Here is a 21,138-nt window from a genome sequence, read left to right as displayed (position 1 = left end):
CAAAAATGTATCTGAAAACAGACATACACAGCACGCATAGAAAAATACAAATGAAAATGGAAAAACGAGCAAAAGTCTTGGACAGACACTTCACAAGAGAATATCCATATGGCAACACACACAAACATACCCATACATATACATTTATATATATATTCAAAGGTCTTCTATTTAATTAGGCATTAGGGATCTGCAAATCAAAGCCATAATGTGATATTACTCTAAATCCACCTAAATAGTTAAAAAGAAGAAGATGGAAAATACTGAAAGTTGAAGACCCTGCTTGTTGTTGTTAGCTGCTGCTGAGTTGGCTACCAACTCATTGCAACCCCATGCAAAATGGAATGAAACGTTGCTGCCTCGTCCTGCACCATTCCCATGATCGGCTGTAAATCACATCCTTGTGAGCCATAAGGTTTTCACTGGCTAATTTTTGGGCGGAGATCACCAGGCCTTTCTTCCTAGTCTCTTTTAGTTTGGAAGCTCCACTGAAACCTGTTCAGCATCACAGCAACACACAAGCCTCCACTGACAGGCAGGACAGACAGGCAGTGGCTGCACATGAGGATCACTGGCTGGGAATCAAGTCTGGGTCTCCTACATACACTGCTAAAAAATCAAAACCCAAAGCCGCTGCCGTCGAGTTCATTCCAACTCATAGCAACTCTATAGGACAGAGCAGAACTGCCCCATAAGGTTTCCAGGGAGCGGCCGGTGGATTTAAACTGCCGACCTTTTGGTTAGCAGCCACAGTTCTTAACCGCGACACCACCCGGGTTTCCAAAGTTACACACTGCTTATAAGACTATAAATTTGTGCAACTACTCTAGAACACTGTTCAACAGTATCTTTTAAAGCTGGGTGTATCAGTAACAATTTTATTCTTAGGTAGAAATCAAACAGAAATGTGTGTATGTGTTAACCAAATGACAACCTGGAAATTACTCAAATGTCCTTCAATGGTAAAACTAGAATGGATAAATAAATGTGTTTTTTATCCACAAAAAGAAATACTATCAGCAATGAAAATGAGCTACCTATGATTACATGTAACATCAAGGGTGAATCTTACAAATATAGTGCTGATCAGAAGAGACCAGACCCAAAGGAGTATATATACTCAAAATTCCACTTATATAAGGTAGAAAAATATGCAAGATTTTTATCACGATCAGTAAAGTGTTTACCCTCAGGGAATGGTGAGTCGGTAATGACTGGCAGAGCAAGGAGGCTTTTAGGATGCCAGCAGTGTTCTGTTTCTTGATCTATGTGCTAGCTCATAAGGTGTGTTCAGTTTGTGAAAACTTACAAAGGTAAAACAAGTTTACTAACAGCATTAAGCTAGTCAAGTACAAAATTCTTTACTCCACTAAATCACTTTTAAGAAATCAGGAAAAATTTTCCCATATTATTTTTTATTGTGGTGAAATATATACAACAAAACACTTGCCATTTCAATCACTGTTATGTGTATAATTCAGGAACATTAATTACATTCCCATGTTGTGAACTATCACCACTACCTATTTCTAAATTTTTTCATAACCCTTAACAGAAACTCAATATCCCTTTAGTACCTCTACATTCCTCCTCTCCCATCTACCTTGGTAACATTAATACACTTTTGTCTTCATGTGTCTGTTCATTTTATATAGCTGAGGTCATATAGTATTTGTCCTTTTGTGTCCAACTTAACTCATTCATTGTAATGTTTTCAAGGTTCATCCATGAAAACTATTTGAATCTGAAGTTCGAAAAATTACAAGTCCAGGCTAATATTAATAATTTAACACAGATTTAAAATGTAAGTGTTATGGATTGATTTGTGTCCCCTGAAAAGATATGCTGAAGTCCTAAATCCCTTATACCTGTGAATGTGACATTATTTGCAAATATGGTTTTTGCAGATGTAATTAGCTAAGTTAACATGAGGTCATACTGAACTAGGGTAGGCCCTCATCCTATATGACTGGTTTCCTTATAAAAAAAAGAGACAAAGATAGACACAGAGGGAAGATGGCCATGTGAAGACAGAGGCAGAGACTGGAGTTATGATGCCACAAGCCAAGGAAAGCTTTGGCTTGCTGGTTGCCACTAGAAACTAGGAGGAAGGCGTGAAACAGATTCTTCCTCAGAAGGAATCAATCTTCCTGACACCTAGATTTCAGACTTCTGGCCTCCAGATGTGTGAGACGATAGATTTCTGATGTTTTAAGTCACCCAGTTTGTGGTACTTTGTAATGACAGCCCTAGGTTCAACAGGTTAGCTGGTATTTCACTTTCTATTGATGTACTGCAGAAGCCAATACTTACAGTAAATTTAGCTCTTTCTTCCATCACTTCATAACCCAGTATAGTAGGTGTAGATGGTCTATCTTCCCAACTGGCTGTTTCAGGATTTTGTTCTTCGCTTTCTCTTGGTCTAGCAGAATACTCGATGGAAGAATCTGTACCTGTAAATTTAGTCCTAATGAGGGGACTGCTACAGATAGACGAAGTACTTTCCATTTGATCAGGCATACTTGTCTGTTTATAATTACCCATATTTGAGTCTTCTAACTGGCCTTTGGAAGAGTTTGAGCTTGTTGAGATACTCCCAAAAGAAGAACTTCTTTGGTTTCTGTTGGGTGTAAAACTGGAAGCAGAGTTTCCTATTGGCATAGGAACTGGGACATAAGGAGTTGCCATCTTCTTTCGGCCTTTGCAACAGAGGCCTACACACTGTTGGTCCAAACACTTAGAGAATAACTAATGTGCAATCCATTATTTTCTCCTTAGTAATTCAATATCTACAAATGAGACAGACATATTGGAAAATTAATCTTTAACCTGGAGCAGGATCCAAAAAGAAAATAAAAATATTCATAACTATTTTTAGTTTTGTGACACTCATTCTTTTTGCAGTGGTGACATGCCAAACCCCTTCCTTTAATCCCAAATATAATTTCTAAGGACTCCTATTTCCAAGGTAAAGAGATAAGAACTACTCCACACCCTTTTTTGGACCCTCATGTTACGTTATCCTTTTTCTCTACTTTATTTCCTCGTGAAGGATTTCTCTAATGTTCATTTTTGCCTGATTTCATCTATATAAAAGAGATGGAAGAGGGAAGAGTGATAAATACCTTCCTGAAGCTTTATTCCCTGCTTATGATGCTAATAGTACTATGTATAGTAGAGGGAGGGAAGAAAAAAAGACAAAGAGGAAAACTATTCCTACTACCTTTGATTTTGATTAATTAAACTCAATCACACAGAGTAATAACTGAACCAGAAGCTTAGATGCTACGTGGTAAATATCAATTGTTCTTAAATTAACATTTTATAAAACCCAGGATCAAATGTATTAAAAAAAAACTTTATGAAATTATTCAAATAAAACCTAATGAACATTAAACTATATATCCAACAAGATTAAATAATTAAAAGTTTAAATGTTCTTCAGAGTTTCCACATCATCACTAATTCTGCTTTGCCATACACTGAGGGTACTTAGCCATACTTATAACTCATACTCAAAACCTCTCGTCAAAAGGATTAGTAAATCTTATATCGGAATAATTCCATAATACAAAAGAAAAGGTATACCGTGAAGTTGTAAAAACTGTAATAACTAGAGACCAAAGAAGTGACAGGACTTCACATAACAACCGGTCTACCTACCCAACTCTATTTATGCAACTCCACTCGGTGGGAAAGGTAGGAAACTAATGGGCCGCCTCAACTTGGAAAGGTGCTGGAACAGATTTTTAACCAAGCACGTGGCTCCGGGCAACCTTCCCCATCATCAAAGATTCAAGAAACTTGAGTTGCTGATTCATCGATCCTCGGTTCCGCCTGAGAGCCTCCAAAAAAAGAAGTAAATAAAAGTCTGAAATCTCATGCTTCTCAAGGCCTGTGAGATCACTCTGCCCTTTGGCACTAGACCTACCTGAGGCCGCCGACTAGGGGTGGGACGCACATCGATACAACTACTGACGTCCAGAGGAGTCTACCCAAGCGTTAAGAGAACGTAATGTTCGCATTAGGAGCGTCTTGACTTTTGCCCTGGCTTGGAGACGCTCCGAGGATGATCATCTCAGTCTCATTCTGGAAAACCTCGGGCAGGTGAGGTGGCCCGGCCCTAAGCGACCCGGTGGGCGAGAAAAGTGGGTGACGAGAGGAAAGTGGAGAAACCCCGGCGCAGTTCGATCTCCAGCGCGTCCGGCCGGGGTCTGCGCAGGCCAAGGGTCTTCGGCGCGAGGGGAGGTGAGACCCGTCGCTCCGAAACCCTCTCTCCTGCGCCTGCAAGTATACGCGGACAGCGTCTCCGAGACGCACGGAGGAGTCAGCTGTGACCTGCAGGTGGCCGGGAGGCTCCTGCGGCGCCTCGACACCCTACTGCAGAGCCCCCAACCAGCTACCGGGTGCAGGTGTCTCCCACGCGAGCGCCCAGGACAGCGCCCCCCAACCTGACCCTACCTCACCTCACTCTGCAATCCTGTTCCAGCGCGCTTCCCGGTGACGGTTAAACCAGATCCTCCGTAACCGCAGTTTTTCACCTCCTCCCACGGCAGCGAGAGGCTTCACGTGACCCCGCGCCCAGAAAGCAGCTGCTCTCCGCCTCCGCCCGCCTCTGCCTCCCCAGCCCCGGCCACCCGGCCCAGGATACCCGCGAGGTGAGGGAGGGGCCGGGCTTGAGCCGCCTCTCCCGGAAGTGGCGTCACGCCAAGGGCGCCCGCCCCTGAGGCGCAGACTGGAGTTGTTGAGCCAGGGCTCTCTGGCAAACGGTTGAACCTAGTCCTGTGGTAAGAATTCCACCCCTTCTGCCCTAGCTTTATTTTTCGAGGCGAATTTTTAAGAAATAGAGCCTACAATACCTAGTTTCTTCGACAAGTGATCGGAAGGTCTACTGCTAACCTATGGCAGGACTCTTGCGTTGCATCATGGGACTTGTAGTCATCACCGGTTTGAGGTGGTTTTAAATAGGTTATAGGCTGTTTTCCAGAATTAGAAGCGCTTTAGGGGATGGCAATCGATTGGAAGAGTGGGAAAATAGAACACTGCATTACAGCCTATCTGTCCTACATAATTCAGAAGTCCTCGCTGGCAGACAGTCCCTGAAATTCTTTAGTGGTTTTTACTCCCTGGGGAACATTTTTGCCCCAAATGATAACATTAGTCTTGTTAGACAGGCACATCTGAAGACCAGGGAGTTTATCAGGAAAGCCGTTTTTTGATAGTCAAATACAAAGTTTCGGATCAGTTTACAGGCCTGTTCGTCTTAGAACTGTGCGATTTGTTTTAAAGATCATTCCATGATTTCTAAGGCTTTGGAGTAGTCCCAAAAGACTGGGAAAAAATAGTAATTTCACAACGAACATAGGAATGTAATCTGATTTATAGCATAATGATTTTGATTTGAGAGATACTGCTCTTACCGGTGAGAATGAGATATAACAGAATTGTATAAAAACGGTGGAGTAAAACACAGGTAATTATCAGGATAGAATTGGCAACCATTGGCCTTGAGGGGGCAGTTAAATCCATTAGTTCTGTAAGTGAGTAAGGATATTTAGAGGAAGGCAGAAAAAGAATGGAGTCTTGGAATATTTCTCTCACTTCAGCGATAGGGCTGCAGATGGTAGCAAAGAGATCTGTAATGAGGAAAACCTGATAGATAGTCTAACATTTAAGAAGGCAAGGAAAACGAAACCTTCAAGAAGTAAGAGTGTACAGATAACACAGTTAGGAGGAGGATAAATACATGGAAAATGTCATTGAAATTGCCCAAGAAGAACTTCCTTCACAGATTTTTGAAGGGAACACAACAATATACATACTACATACTTTGTCTTCCATGATATCTGATATTGATAAATGTCTAGATCTTTGTTTCAGGAAATGAATTGAAAGTCTTGGGAAATCAAGAAAGTATATTCTGTGGTTGGGAAGAGTAAAAGTTACATTATCACAAGTCAAGTCATGTATGACATTCGGTCCCTGTTAATGCTTTGTTTTAGTTCAGCTCCTGATACCTCTGTACTCTGCCCACAGTCAAACTGAAGTGATGCCTTCTAACTTATAAAGTCATAGAAGACCACTTTTTCTGCCTCTTTCATTATTTTAACATTGTATAAAATATATATCTCTCAGGAGGGCATTTTGAGCCAACCAAATGAACAATCTTATTCAATGATATATAAATACTGCTAAATCGGGGATAACAACCACAGCGAGTAAAGCATGTGCAGCAAGCAGGCATCTCATGAGGTGACTTCCTTAAAAAAAAAAAAAAAACAAAGAAACCCATTGCCATCGAGTTGATTCCAACTCATGGTGATGCTATAGGACAGAGTAGAACTACCTCATAGTGTTTCCAAGGAGCAGCTGTTGGATTCAAACTGCCAAGCAGCTGAGCTCTTAACCACTACGCCACCAGGGCTCCTAAAAAAAAGTCCCACTATTTCCCCCTTCTCTGGAATTGATTCCTCATATAAGGCTGGCCTCTGGTGGCCATGTTTATAATAAGTGATTCTGTTTCTTGTCATAGTTGATTGTGCCACAAAAAGATAATTTGACCCAAGTTGTGTTCAACAAATGCTGTCTCCCAAAAATTTGAATATGGAAAAGAGACACAGGCTAGAAGTCACAGGAGCTAAAGTCAGACTAATAGAAGTTCTGTGGTGAAAAAGCAAAGAAGTTTCCTGAATAAACTGAATACTTCGAAGGCCAATGTAGCAGGGGCAGGGGTTTGGGGTCCATGGTTTCAAGGGACATCTAAGTCAATTGGCATAATAAAATCTATTAAGAAAACATTCTGCATCCTGCTTTGGGGAGTGGTGTCTGGGGTCTTAAACACTAGCAAGTGGCCATCTAAGATGCATCAATTGGTCTAAACCCACCTGGAGCAAAAGAGAATAAAGAACACCAAAGATACAAGGTAATTATGGGCCCGAGAGACAGAAAGGGCCGCATAAACCATAGACTACATCAGCCTGGGACCAGAAGATCTAGATGGTGCCTAGTTACAAGTGATGACTGCCCTGACAGGGAGCACAACAGAGAACCCCTGAGGGAGCAAGAGAGCAATGAGATGCAGACCTCAAATTCTTGTAAAAAGGCCAGACTTAATGGTCTGATTGAGACTAGAAGGACCTGAAGGTTATGGTCCCCAGACCTTCTGTTAGCCCAAGACAGGAACCATTCCCAAAACCAACTCTTCAGACAGGGATTGGACTGGACTATGGGTTAGAAAATGATACTTGTGAAGAGTGAGCTTCCTGGATCAAGTAGACACATGAGACTATGTGGGCATCTCCTGTCTGGAGGGGAGATGAGAGGGCAGAGGGGGTCAGAAGCTGGTCGAATGGACACGAAAATAGAGGGTGGAGAGAGGGAGTGCATTGTCTCAGGGGGAGAGCAACTAGGAGTATATGGCAAGGTGTATATAAATTTTGGTACGAGAGACTGACTTGATTTGTAAACTTTCACTTAAAGCACACACACACACAAAAAAGTTCTGTGGTGAGAAGTTCCACAAAGTCCCATTGCTGAGGTTTTTGGAGTGATCTGATTGATCCTCTTCTCCATTCTTTCCCTGGGTCTCCATGTGATAACCTAGTGTCCTTCCAATTAATCAGCTTCTTACTTAAACCTAGCTGGAGTTGGTTCTTTTGCTTATAACAAAAGAACAATGAATACAGCAAGTTGGAATGAGGCAAACTGAAAATGAGTAGAAGCTGATAAAGTGTTTTTCCAGTTTTTTGAATAGCTGTCAGCAGTTTATAATCTATGCTCTTAAAATATAGTATTTCATAATATGCTTTCTGTTTACAACATCAAGAAACAGCTTTTTTTCAATAATTTGTAGTAGCTAAAATAATTTATTTTAAAAGCAAAGATGTCACCTTGAAGACTAAGGTGTGCCTGACCCAAGCCGTGGTATTTTCGGTTGCATCATATGCATGTGAAAGCTGGACAGTGAGTAAAGAAGGAAGAAGAAGAATGGACACCTTTGAATTGTGGTGTTGGTGAAGAATATTGAATATACCATGGCCTGCCAAAAGAACCAACAAATCTGTCTTGGAAGAAGTAGAGCCAGAATGCTCCTTAGAAGCAAGGATGGTGAGACTGCATCTTACATTCTTTGGACATGTTTTCAGGAGGGATCAGTCCCTGGAGAAGGACATCATGCTTGGCAGAGTACAGCGTCAGTGCAAAAGAGGAAGACTGTCAACGAGGTGGATTGACACAGTGGCTGCAACAGTGGGCTCAAGCATAAGAATGATTGTAAGGATGGTGCAGGACTGGGCAGTGTTTCGTTCTGTTGTGCATAGGGTTGCTATGAGTTGGAACTGACTCGATGGCATGTTAACAACAACAAAATGACATATAAAGAACTTTTTCGGTGATTCTTTTGGTTTAAATTCATGAGTTTCCCAGTTCATGTATATTATTCTCCATAAACAGTGTTTTCTTTAATATTCAGGTTGGGTATTACATCTGCCCTCTCTTTCCTCACTGCCATGAAATTATGAGTCCAAAGAAAGAACCACAGTGACCTTTTCTTACAGTAAATGGAGGTGAGCAAAGTAGTAGCAGGGTAACCTGATAGCAGACTATGGCACTAGACTTGTGATGTATGCACTTCCCTAAATCGAGAGTAGAAATTTTATGATACTACTAATAGCACAGAGAAGACATTCTTCAATACTGCCACAATTGAGTAGTGATTTTCCACTTGCCATATTAAATAAGGACAATTTTGAAAGAGTTCATTTAATAGCATGTGTGGAAATCCTCCTGGACATGTAACAAAGAGATCACATTTCTTCCTAAAATCATAGAGTCATAGTCATGAGGATGGTCACGAAGATATGCTTTCATTTCATAGAAAAGGATACTGAAGAAAACAGGCTAAACGATAACGCACGAGGTTACAGAGCAGATTAATCCCTGACTTCCAAACTAGTAAACTGCTCTCCACGTACAGTAAGACTCTTCTTCTAGGAAGCTATTTCTGAGCATTTTACACTCTATTATGTCCAATATATCTTTCAGTCTTTCAGTAATATCTTGGTCTGGTACATTCCGGGTAATATTTCATACCTGGAAAGTCTTGGATTTTATGCACAAAGAAAATCTTATACTGGGCATTTGAGGATTGGTGGGAATTAGATAAGTAGAAGATGAAGGCAGGGTACACCAAGCAAAGCTGGACTTGAGGGAATACATAACAGAGTATGAGGTGTTGTGGGGCAGTGAGAAAAGCAATCTGAAAGGACAGAAGGGAGTATCGTAGGGAGTAGTTGGAAATAGAGAGATGAGCCCCTACTTGCCCCTCAAAAAAAACAAAAACAAAAACAAAAACTCAAACCTGTTGCCGTGGAGTCGATTCCAACATATAGCAACCCTATAGGACAAAGTAGAACTGCCCCATAGGGTTTCCGAGGAGTGACTGGTGATTCAAACTGCTGACCGTTTGGTTAGGAACCAAGCTCTTAACCATAGTGCTACAAGGGCTTCATCTCAGATACCTCATCAGTAACGCCTTCCTGGCTCCCTCAGGTGGAATTAAATTGACCCTTTGTCTAAGATTCCCTTGTATGTGGTACACATTGGAGGCAGCCACCACATTATATTGTTGGTACTTACTTATTTATGTGTACTGGCTAAGAGCCAAGATTACGTATTTGTGTGCTTACAGTACCTTGACTGGTGCCTGAATAAGATAGTACTTCATAGTCCCCATAACCACTATTTTTTTTGCATCTGAACCTCTTAAATTGTTTACATTTCCTACCAGACCCCTACAGATATGTGCATTTTCAACTCCTAGTTTGCAGAATAAATGCAAATATTTGAGTAGGCCTGCCAGTCTCTTTGGAAACCCCGGTGGCATAGTGGGTAAGTGCTACGGCTGCTAACCAAAAGGTCTGCGTTTTGAATCCACCAGGCGCTCCTTGGAAAATCTATGGGGCGGTTCTACTCTGTCCTATAGGGTTGCTTTGAGTTGGAATCGAATGGACAACGTTGTTTTTTTTTTTTTCTTATATTGTTATTATCTCCTAAATGAAGAAGGCAGCTCAGCTAGTTTAAAAAAGATGTGTTGTTGTTAATTGCCCTTGGGGAGTAGACTTTGACTCATGGTGACTCCATGTGTGCAGAGAAGAACTGTGCTTCATAGGGCTTTCGAGGCTGTAACCTTTCAAAAGCATATCACCAGGCCTGTCTTCCCAGGTGTCTCTGGTTGAGTTCTAACTGCCAACCTTTCAGCTAGTAGTTGAGTGCGTAGCCATTTGCATCACCCCGGGCTTTCTTTAAAGATACAGACAATATTGATAATAATGTGTATAGATATTTGATGAATGAATAAAGAAAAATTACTTAGAGTAGGAAATTTTTGTACATTATTTAATCCTCACAATAATCCCATGAGACAAATGCTATTATTATAATGGATGTTTTACAGATTGAGAGGATTAGCTTGTCTTTTTTAACTGGTTAAGTTATTCTTTGAGACATTATCTTGCTTGGCAGAGTTGGGGCTCAGTCCTAGTTCTGCCACCTCCATAGCCCATCCCCACTCCACCATATATTTTCCTTTACTGTGAGGGGTGGAGTCTAGACCTTTACAGAGGCACACTGAGCAAGACCGCTGTAGAAACACTTAAGTCTCTGGACTTAGTTCTAGGAACTCCTGGGTTCCTCACCCCATTTAACATTGTGGTATCTAGCCCAAATTATTTAGTTTCTTTTTTTTTTTCTTTGACCGTTACCTAGCTCTAGCTAGCATAATTAATATGTCATACCTTTGGCTCCTACAAAATATTTGTCTTGATGAACTGATGTTATTCTGTGTCCTGTTTTGTCCCCAGCATTTGTACTGTTATTCTGATTTGCTCTCTGGTATCGAACTTCAGTTTTCCTTGTTGAAGAAAGATAGAAGTAAGAGGAACTGGATAAACTGGAAAGATTGGGAAAGAGTTAACCAGGTGAAGTATGTGTGTAGCTGGAAGGGAAATGATGGGTGTAGTTGGGGGAAGTATCCTAGGCAGGAAAGGTCCAGAAGATTTTATATAGAAATTGTTTAATAATGAGAGAGAAAGTTATTTGAATTGAATTACAGACTTAGAGACATAAAATTTGAAGTTTTACGTGGTTTTGTCAAACAGCCTCAACTCTGCAGGGAGCCACATCTTAGTACTCATTCAACAAGAATTAATTGATTGCCTATAATATGTGCCGGTTAATGTCCTCAGCCTACAAGAATTTACCAGTAATGAGATAGGCAATGTCATTGTTCTCATGAGTTCACATTCTGGTGAATGTATGGGACAGAGAAACAAGTTTTAAAAACTTAGATAGATTTATGTTTTTGAAAACAGTGAAAACAGGGTACTATGATATGAGTGGCCAGGTTGGAGGAAGCGCAGCAATTATTCACTGGGACATCAAATGAAGCCTCTCTTCAAGTGTTTCTTGACTGCTGAGATTTGAATGTTTGAAAGAAAACAGCCTGGTAAAAACCTAGTGGCAGAGCATTCCAGGAAAGCAGCCTCACATGTTCCATAGGGTGGAAAAAGGAAACTGGTTAGCAAAAGTGCTTCTTTTTCCTTCTCCTTTTTTTTTTAATAGCTCTGATTCCAGGAAACACGATGACAGATGTTTATTTAATCACATATGTGATCCATATGTCCCTGAGACACTGAATTTTAACATTAACACTCAAATTTTGCTGGTTTCAAGCCCCCACTTCCTTTTTAAAAAATTCTAGTCTCTTGTAAATTTTCCCTTTCCTGAGTGTACTCGGGGGCGGGGGGTGGGGGGCAAGGAGTATCTTTAGTGCTTCAGGGAATCCGTTCTGGTTTTTGCTCCCCATCGCTGTTGCTGGGTGAGCAACTGTCACTGCTTTTGCCGCTGACTGAGTCACTGCTTGCTTGACAGCTCTACACCAGCCTTTGCCCTAACAGAGATTAGATGTGCAGTGTCACTTGAGTCAAACTCTGATACCAATGACGCGAGCTGGAAATCTTCCAGCGATGCTATCCTGCCTTTGCTGAACCAGAGACCCACAGCGCAGCAGTCAGCTGCCAATTGAAATGGAGAGCTTTCTCTCGCTTTTGCGCAAATCCTGAAGTGTTTCAGAGTTTGGCGAGCCAGCCCTTTCACTTTCGTTCACATAGCTCTCATTTCCCCAGGGAGCAGCACACCACTTGGGTGGCTGTTTTGGCAGATGCTTCTGTAACAGCTCTGTAGTGGACGTTTGTTGGCTGCCAACTATCTGAACTTCTCTCCGTGTCTGGGAATTCCTGCCCTATGAATCTTGGTGAGAGGTCAGAACACAAATTCCCACTCTAAAACTCTAAATTGTCATATCCTTGCTTCCTCAGCTTCCCTTGCAGCTAGGGTATGGATATTCTGAACTTTGCTAATCAGACAGACCCTTTTCTCATGCCTGCCATGTTTTGCGGTCCAAGGTATAGTATCCAATGCACACTAGCAGCAGCATCCTTACAAGACTATTTTGTGGTTTGATTTTAGGCTTTGTTCCAGGCTGCATTGTTGTCAAACTGCCAAGAGACTCTGTGAGCTAGTTGACGTCTTTTTAATATCTTTCTGCTTAAACTGGACAGAGTTACTTTGCCTGCTTGTTACATACACATGTGAACAGAAGGATCTAGAGAAAGGCCAAGAAAAAGGAAGAACATTTACCTCGTGCTTGGGGGCAAATATTCTCTTCTTCTCTTCAGTTGGGTATGAATAAGGAAGCACTGAGTCTTAATTGCCACTGGCAGCCATCTTTGGGATGAAGCCGGTAATGAGGATGGCAGAGTAAAGAGGAGTAAAGCATCTCGATGATATCACTGAGGCTCTGATTTTTTTTTTAGAGTCCACTCTACTTTGGAACTTGAAATTATGTGCAATAATAAATTTCGTATTGATAAGTAAGCTTAAGTTGTTTTTTTTGTTGTTGCTACCTTAATAAAAATAACAACAAAAATATACTTAAACAAAAGTAGTAATATCTAGCTGTTATTGGGAGGCACTCAAAATACATATTGACTGCAACAATGGACTTGAGAATACCAATGATCATGAAGATGGTATGGGACCAGGCAATGTTTCATCTTGTTGTGTGTGGGGTAGTCATGAGTTGGAGCCAACTCAATGCAACAACAACAAACCTTTATTGAGCACTTCAATGTTGTATGCACATTTAATTCAACAAATATTTATTGAGCATCTACATATATCAACTAATTTAATCATTGCAATGATACTAATGTTGTTACAACATAGGGTTATGTATATAGCTAGACATATAAATGGAAACATACATATTGTCATAGAACTAGATACGTGTATAGGTGTGGATATAGATACAGATTGTTGTTGTTGAGTGCGGTTGAGTTGATTCTGACTCACAGTGACCCCATGTGATGAGTGGAACTGTTCCATAGGATTTTCTTGGCCGTATTCTTTATGGAAGCAGATCCCCAGGTCTTTCTCCATGAAATGGCTGGGTGGGAGCGAACCACTAACCATCTGGTTAACAGCTTAACCGTTGCGCCACCAGGGCTCCTTAGAGATGTAGATGTATAGACATAAGCAAGAATATGGATATAGACATGGATGTGAATATAAATGCAGATATGTTTATGTATATAGCTATGGCTACACACACATACATACAGATATATATAAGCATATAAATTAAGTTATGCAACTAAATGACAGATGAGATTTTATCATTCTGAAAGATGGTAAGGCCCAAAGCTGAGTACCCTACTAAGTACCCTACATTCTAAGGGTATAATGTACAAGTGGTTGAGGCCAGCAATCTTTCCCACAATTCTTATTGAGGGCTCCCAGTTCAGAGAACTGGGCCAATCACCAGTATTACCCAGATAATATTAGAGGAGACCTGAAAAGAGGATAGTGTGCCCTTTTGGAGAATGTAGTGTTGGTGAAGAGAGACTATTTCCTTTCTGTCACAATAGCTGGCAATTTAACTAACAATTTTTTAACCTCATAACCAGGATTGCCACCTCCTCAGCCTGGGATATTACCCTGCACCCTGCCTCCTTCCTTTAACCCATTTCAATTTTAATTCCAGGTTCTGAATCATTTAGGATGCTTTAGGGTATAAGTAATAGAAACTGTGGCTCAAACATTAATTAGAAAATTTACTGGTTCAATGACCTGAAAATCCAGAAGTAGGACAGATTTCAGGATTGGCTAATCTGATGGTTTAATGATTCTGTTTTGCTTTCTGAGGTGTTAAGCTAATTAGCCTCTTGGATATAGGATGGCTGCCAGTAGTAGTCAAGTAAATGTGTTTGTTTGTTTATTCTAGTAGCACAAAGAACTTCTGTCTGAATATTCCAAGCAAGTGTCCTGAGATTCATCTTGATGAGACTGTTTAAGTCACATGTCCAGCAGTACACCAGTGACTGTGGCCAGAACATGTTTACTGACTTACGTCAACCAAAGTCTTCCCCTAGAGTTGAGGCATCGAATCAGCCCTACTCAAAGCACATGGGTTGCAGGGAGGATGGGGTGGATAGATGAATAAACTGTTAGGAAGGGAGAATAAGGAATGGCTGCTGAAAAAGCAAGCAATAATGTTCTCTCTAAGGAGAGTCAATGACATAGTGAGAGGTGAATCAATAATGGGGTTGTATGTGAATCCTAAATAAGAGGCAGAAGTGCTTGAATGATACTCCAGCTAATAGGTAAAGATGTACATACAGCTTTTAGGGAAAGGCTGGGATAGCTTAGACTTTCACTGGGATCTGTATTCATTTGTGAAAAGTCGGCTTAGGTGGTATCTGGAACGGGTTGAGAAAGAGTGTCTCCTTAGTGATCTACAGGTAGAGACATCAATGTCATTGTGTTCTGCTAGGTGCAGAGGATCATCTGCTATCTGACAACAGTTCAGTTGGAGACATGGTAAAGTTGAACCCCACCTCCAGTTTTCCCTTTCCCAGAAGAGATGTACTCCGTGGAACAGAAAAGGAAGCACCACATGACTTAGGCTTATTTCCAAAAGCTGGTTGAATAGTTCTATCTGAATGTCCCATCAAAACTTTAAAGTCATGATTTTTTCAGTATCTGTGTACTCCTCAGGTGTTAATTCCTCTCTCTGCTTTGGTTTGTATTGATGTTGCTACCTACCCAGTCACCCAGAGTCTTGGCAGTTGTTCCACATTTCGCCTCCCTCATTTCTTATACCACGTCAAAAGCAATTCCTGTCAGTTGTTTTCTAAATATCTTTCAAAATTGTTTTCTCTTCCATCTTCTCTGCGCACATATCTTCTTTCAGGTGTTCACATATATTTCCTTGGACCAATAAAATTCGTCTCCAGGTTGTTCTCCCAAACATCCATTCTCCACTTTGCTACTAGAGGGAGCATTCTGGAATGCAAATCTGTGTGCATTATAATTCATCTGCTCAAAGTCTTTTTATTAATGCTCAGTTACTTATGAGATAAAATGTAAAACTCTCTACCCCAGCACCTAGCACCCAAGGAGAGTTATGATCTGGCTCCTGTCTACCCTTCTAACCTTAAAAAAACCTTATCACCCCTAATTTTCTTTTTCTTTTCTCTGGGACCAGACATACTTAATGAATCACTTGTCATAAACTTGAAATACTTCCTTTCCTTGGTCCATGCCATTACTTCTCTTTTCTCTGAAAAATTCCATTCATCATTCAAATTACTGCTCAAGTTTTTTTAAAAATAGATTTCCCAAGCTTATTTGGCATGTCTTACTTTATGCTCTTATTTGTCTTTTGTACAGATTTTATTATGGCCTTTATCACATTGTATTGAAATTGTTTCCATGTTTGTTTTCCCATTCATTTAGTCAGCCCACATTTCTAGAGCACTTTTATGTGTGTGAGGCACAATTACTGGTGCTGGGCATATAAAAATAAGGACTTTATACTTATTGACTTCACCCAGCAGTTAAGTAGTGATAAACATTTAAATCAATACATACTAAAGTGTTCTAGATGCAAGGGTGGCTCTCTCAACAAGGATGGCTGATCTACATAAAGAAGAGAGAGGCAGTTGTACTTGGAGTTGGGATTGTCAGTTTCTACACTAGTCACTTTACACAGGTCATCTCATTTATTCTCTCCACCAACAACAGATATTTGTTTAGCACATATGGTGTGTCACAGACGATACAGTGGTCACTAAAACAAAATTCATGGTTGCCGTCATGGTGCTTACAGTATAGTTGGGAGTAGACAAACCACACAGGCAGTTACAGTAAAGTCCAGTAAGCATCATAACTGAGTAAAGTAGAGAATATTTACACCAAGAAAGTATGTCAACTCAGACTGCAGGGTGAGTAGTCAATGAAGGCATCCTGGAGGAAATAAGATTTAATTTCAGGATGAGTAGGAGTTAGGCAGGTAAGAGGGGTATGGATAGGGGAGAAGAGTGTTCCAGGCAGAAGGACAGTATTTCCTAAGATTTGAAGGTGAAAAATAGCATGGTAAAGTCAAGTGTATTAGGAGTAAAACATTCTGAATGTGTGGTTATTTACAATTTTCTATAGACCCTTGACTTTTAAAGTTGGAGCTTAATTTTGCTTATTAGGTATTTTGCAAAGTTAGTGATGAGTCGATTTTTTAAAATAAGGAAAGCAACAGAGAGGGAGCTGAGATTACCTTTCCCAGGAAGTTCCATGTTATTCTCTTCTGAAAAAGTGAGGGCAGTCTAGGGATCTGAACCTGCTTGGATCTCTAGCTGTCCTAGACTATTCCAGAGTGGATTAGCTTGGCTGTTGGGCTTGAGTGGAAGACCAGGGACCACTTCTAGCCTGGGGGTGGTGCATCCTGGGGATAGGGCAGAATGGAGGGAGGAGCTACCCTACTGTAAAAGAGTTGTATCAAGAGAGAGGAAAAGATTTTTACCAGCTGCTCAGAAGGGGAAACTTCAGGGGAAGGAGTGTGTATAAAAGGTAGCTTTCTGTGAAACTTCTTGTGCCACCAGTTTGTGAGTTTCCGTAGTTAAGATCTACCCTATCCTTTAAACTTTTAGAAACAAGTTTCATGTTTCTTTGTTTAGAACACTATGTAGAGACTGTAGTCTGTGTACCCCAGGGAATTATTTGGATTTCAGAAGAGAGTGTAAGAAGAGAAACAGGAAAAATTCATAGGGGCTATAATACAGAGTGTAGAGTGGGGAAGGCTAGGATGGAACAGAGGAAGTAAATGAGGACCAAATCATAAAGGGCTGTTGAAAGCAAGATTAAGAAGCTTAGAAGTAAACTATTGAGAGTAGTCAAGGGGAAGTCAGGGAAAGGAACCCAGGATCAAATTAGGATTTCAGAAAGATTGCTTTGTCTTTGGTGTCTGGAATAAATAGAAGAGAGAGAAGACTAGAGGGAGGGAGATAATTTAGAGGGTATGTGGCAATATTTGGAAACCCTGGTGGCAGTGGTTAAGTGCTACGGCTGCTAACCAAAGGGTCGGCAGTTCAGATCCGCCAGGCGCTTCTTGGAAACTCTATGGGACAGTTCTACTCTGTCCTAGAGGGCCGCTATGAGTCACAATTGACTCGACGGCACTGGGTTTTTTTTTTTTTGGTAGCAATATTTAGAGAGAATTATTACCTTGATTCTATAGATGTAAAAGCAGGACTCGGAGGTGTTTACAGTAAACAGAGAAGGTCCGTTTGTCAGTTTCTGAAAATAAATACCAGCTAGGATTTTGATAGTGATTTTGTTGAATCTGTGTATCAATTTGGGCAGCATTGGTATCTTAACAGCATTTAAGTCTTCTGATCCATGAACATACATATCTTCCCATTTATTTAGATCGTTTTAATTTTTTTTCAATAATGTTTTGTAGTTTTCAGAGTATAAGTTTTGTACTCTTACCAAATTTATTCTTCAGTGTTTTATTTAAGATTAGCTTGGCCTCTTCACAATATGGTGGCTGAGTTCCAAGGGTGAGCATCCTAAGAGAAAAAAGAGAGCCACCTTGAAGTTGTATCACTTCTTCTAGCCTTTGAAGTCACTGCCGTATTTTTACACAAACAGCACACACCTTCTGTGTTTGTTAGACGGCCGCGCCCTCCCTCACCACCCTGGGGTAGTTTCATAAGCGCACTATGCTAGTTTTTTTTTTTTTTTTAACAGCAAAATGTGGAAGAGGATTGACATGGCCACAGTCATGAGAGTGCCTTGTAGGAGGTGGGATGGGGGTGGTTGGAGGCGCGACCAGCAAACAAACGCAGAGGGCGTGCGTTATTTGCATAAGATACAGCACATCCTGTGTATTAGGAGGGCTTTACTAAGGCCAACCACCCCCCCCCCAAAAAAAAGACAAACCCAGGGCCGTCGAGTCAGTTCCGACTCACAGTGACCCTGTACGACAGAGTAGAACTGCCCCATAGGGTTTCCAAGGAGCGCCCGGTGGACTCCAACTGCGGACCCTTTGGTTAGCAGCCGTAGCACTTAACACTATACCACCAGTGTTTCCTTACTAAGGCCAGCCTATGTTTAAAGAAAAAGGGATTAAGTTCTATGGGAGGAGTGTCACAGAAATTGAGGACATATTTTAAAATCTATTATAGTGCCTAATAATAACAGCAAACACTTATCAAGCACTTTATGTTAAGCGCTCTTCTATAACCTTTACTTATATTGAGTTATTTAATCCTCATTACAATCTTAGATTATTATATATATTTCACATATGATGGATCTAGACACAAATAAACTATTTTACTCAAAATCACACAGAGAGTAAAGAATGGAACCATGATCCGAGCCTGGACGATCTGGTACCAGGGTCTGTTCTTAACCACTCTACTATGATGTCTACTCTAGTGTCTGGAATATGGGCTGGACCAATACATATTTGCTGAATGAATGAGTGTTTTGCATTTTGGGCTTCCCTAAAATGCTGGTAAATCAGCTTATTAAGTGAATAATTTCATATGCTACCCTGCATTGGACATTGAGTGGGAGATATACTCCTGGACAAGTAAAGAAGAAGCAATAATGGATTTCCCAGTAAATGATGAAAGAATTTATTCAAGGTGCCTTCCATACAGCATTTAGGAGCTGCACTAAGAACCATATTCCACTGCAGTTACTCAGGAGCCTAAATATCTTCTAAATAGGTGTATTATGGCAGCAGGTTCTCTTCTGTCTCTCTGTTTCTCTCTCTCTGTCCCTGTCTCTGTTTCTCTCTCACACATACATATCTTTGAAATGACATTTATTTGTGTATGTATATATAGCGTATTGTTCTTAGGTTTTTTTTTTTACTTTCCCAAACTGGCTTTATCTCACTATTTTCTGCTTTAAAAGATCATTTAAGAGATAATCTGTATGGAAATTCTTTTTCAAGAACTGCTTACATGATGCAGTTAGAGTCTAAGAAGAGCCACCTTGTGGTAAGATTTAGCATTTCACATTTATATAGTACTTAAAAAATATAAGCAGTTCCAAAAGAAATTCATTGAAGAGCAAAATAAAATGTATTGATGTGTTTTATGTATAATATAAATCACATAATGTGGTTTCTGAGATATATAGTGCTGAGATATAAAGTGTTGATTTTAACATTAGTATGTATTATTCAAAAGTGGGTTTGTTGAGAATTCAAAAAGCCTGGAGTGAAACATGCAAAAGATGTGACATTCAGTAATGAGGTTTATATGTAAAATGTTCATTCTAAGGCCCCAATTGTCTCCTAGTACTCTCAAAAAAAAAAAAAAGTCAGCACTAATTGTTCCTTAAAAATTAAGGAAATTAATTATTCAATTAGATTTTTTGGTGATATTTAATTTTGATAAAGCTTAGATTATGTATTTCAATATATTTACATAATTGTAATCATGGATCAGTAACCAAGAGTATAAAATTTTTGGTTCAGTTGTTACATTTGCAGGTTTTCTAACTTCCCTTCTTACACTTAGGCAATTCACTGAACTCTCCCTCTTTCATCTGATTCCCAAATTTACATGTCTTTCATAAAACTTTCCCCATTTAATTGAATGTAGTAGTAAATTTGCAACTCTTAATCAGTACTCTTCGTGTATACTCAGGTATGAATTGCCATACCGTTGGAGAGCTCGCTTTCTCTTTTCCCTTCTCCACTGCCACTTTGAAAATTTGGTAGAAGCCATGAGGTTATTTGGAGCCCTGGTGGTACAGTGGTCAACAGCTCAGCTGCTAACGAAAAGGTCGTTAGTTTGAATCCGCCAGCTGCTCCTTTGAAACTCTGTGGGGCAGTTCTGCTCTGTCCTGTAGGGTCGCTATAAGTCGGAATCGTTTAGTTTGTTTGGTTGGTTTTTATGAGGTTAATTCAACATTTTAGTTTTAAGCTGACAAACTAATGCCCCAACTGTCTGTGGTGCTACCTACCCCTCTCTTCAGTCCTGGTCTCCAAATTTATCTGTCATCAGTGCTTGTCTGGTAGTGATGGAGTCAGGATAGGTGGCGATGGTGAAGGTGTTGGCATGGAAATGCAGCAGGGAGACCTGGAATCTAAGCATCACAGTCAGGAGAAAGCGGAGCAGGTGAGTTGGAATGAAAGGAAGAGAAAGGGGAGAACACTTGGGCCGTGTTACCCCCACTAACAAAACCCTTTTTCTCTGACTCTGTTTCCCTTCTTATTTCCCAGCACACTTCTCCCTCTCAAATCTTCTCTTTCTTCTAACCTCCAGTCGTGATTATTTTAATTTCTCTCACCAGCAACCAGTTTATAGCTCACTCTTAGAACAGCAGTTCTCAAATTTTTGATCAGGAACTCTTTACCTCTTTAAAATTGTTGAGACTCCAAAGAGCTTTAGTTTAGGTGAGTTATACAGTTGTGTGTTGGACCTTTTATTGCCTCACAAGAGTTGATTGTTAAAGTTTCAGAACTTTTGTAAGCCCGTTATCAAATTATATAAAATTGCAATGAAATATTGTTAAATAATTAATTAATTTATTATTAAGTAATATTATTATTAAACTAAATATAGTGCAAACATGAAGAATGTCCTAAACTTGTCGTCGTTGTTAGGTGCCATGGAGTCAGTTCTGACCCATAGTGACCCCATGCACAACAGAGTGCACCACTTCCCGATCCGTGCCATCCTCACAACTGTTGCCATGTTTGAGTCCGTTGTCACAGCC

General features: G+C 40.4%; 1 protein-coding gene and 1 long non-coding RNA gene across 10 annotated transcripts in view; one reads left to right on the top strand and one right to left on the bottom strand.

Moving 5' to 3' along the window:
- SNX16 (sorting nexin 16) overlaps positions 1-4,625 on the bottom strand; it is a 36,366-nt gene extending 31,741 nt beyond the window's left edge. The window contains exons 1-3 of one of the 9 annotated variants that reach the window (XM_049853575.1): positions 3,664-4,620; positions 2,541-2,789; positions 2,314-2,453 (exon numbers count right to left, since the gene is read on the bottom strand). In XM_049853575.1, the coding sequence (XP_049709532.1) occupies positions 2,314-2,453; positions 2,541-2,688 (288 nt within the window). In that variant the 5' untranslated portion in view covers positions 2,689-2,789; positions 3,664-4,620. Of the gene's footprint in view, positions 1-2,313; positions 2,790-3,663 lie in introns of all 9 variants that reach the window. The other 8 variants (XM_049853569.1, XM_049853570.1, XM_049853572.1 and 5 more) reach the window with 8 other exon arrangements.
- A 15-nt stretch (positions 4,626-4,640) lies between these two features.
- The window catches only part of LOC126058509 (uncharacterized), a 28,914-nt gene continuing 12,416 nt past the window's right edge, over positions 4,641-21,138 (top strand). Inside the window, exon 1 of the long non-coding RNA XR_007513233.1 lies at positions 4,641-4,787. This is a non-coding gene — a long non-coding RNA (uncharacterized LOC126058509). The remainder of the gene's footprint in view (positions 4,788-21,138) is intronic.

This window comes from Elephas maximus, chromosome 15 (genome assembly GCF_024166365.1).
Source record: "Elephas maximus indicus isolate mEleMax1 chromosome 15, mEleMax1 primary haplotype, whole genome shotgun sequence".
In the NCBI taxonomy this organism is placed as follows: domain Eukaryota; kingdom Metazoa; phylum Chordata; class Mammalia; order Proboscidea; family Elephantidae; genus Elephas; species Elephas maximus.
Note: the sequence above shows the minus strand (reverse complement) of the source record. Positions and strands in the feature narration are given on the sequence as shown.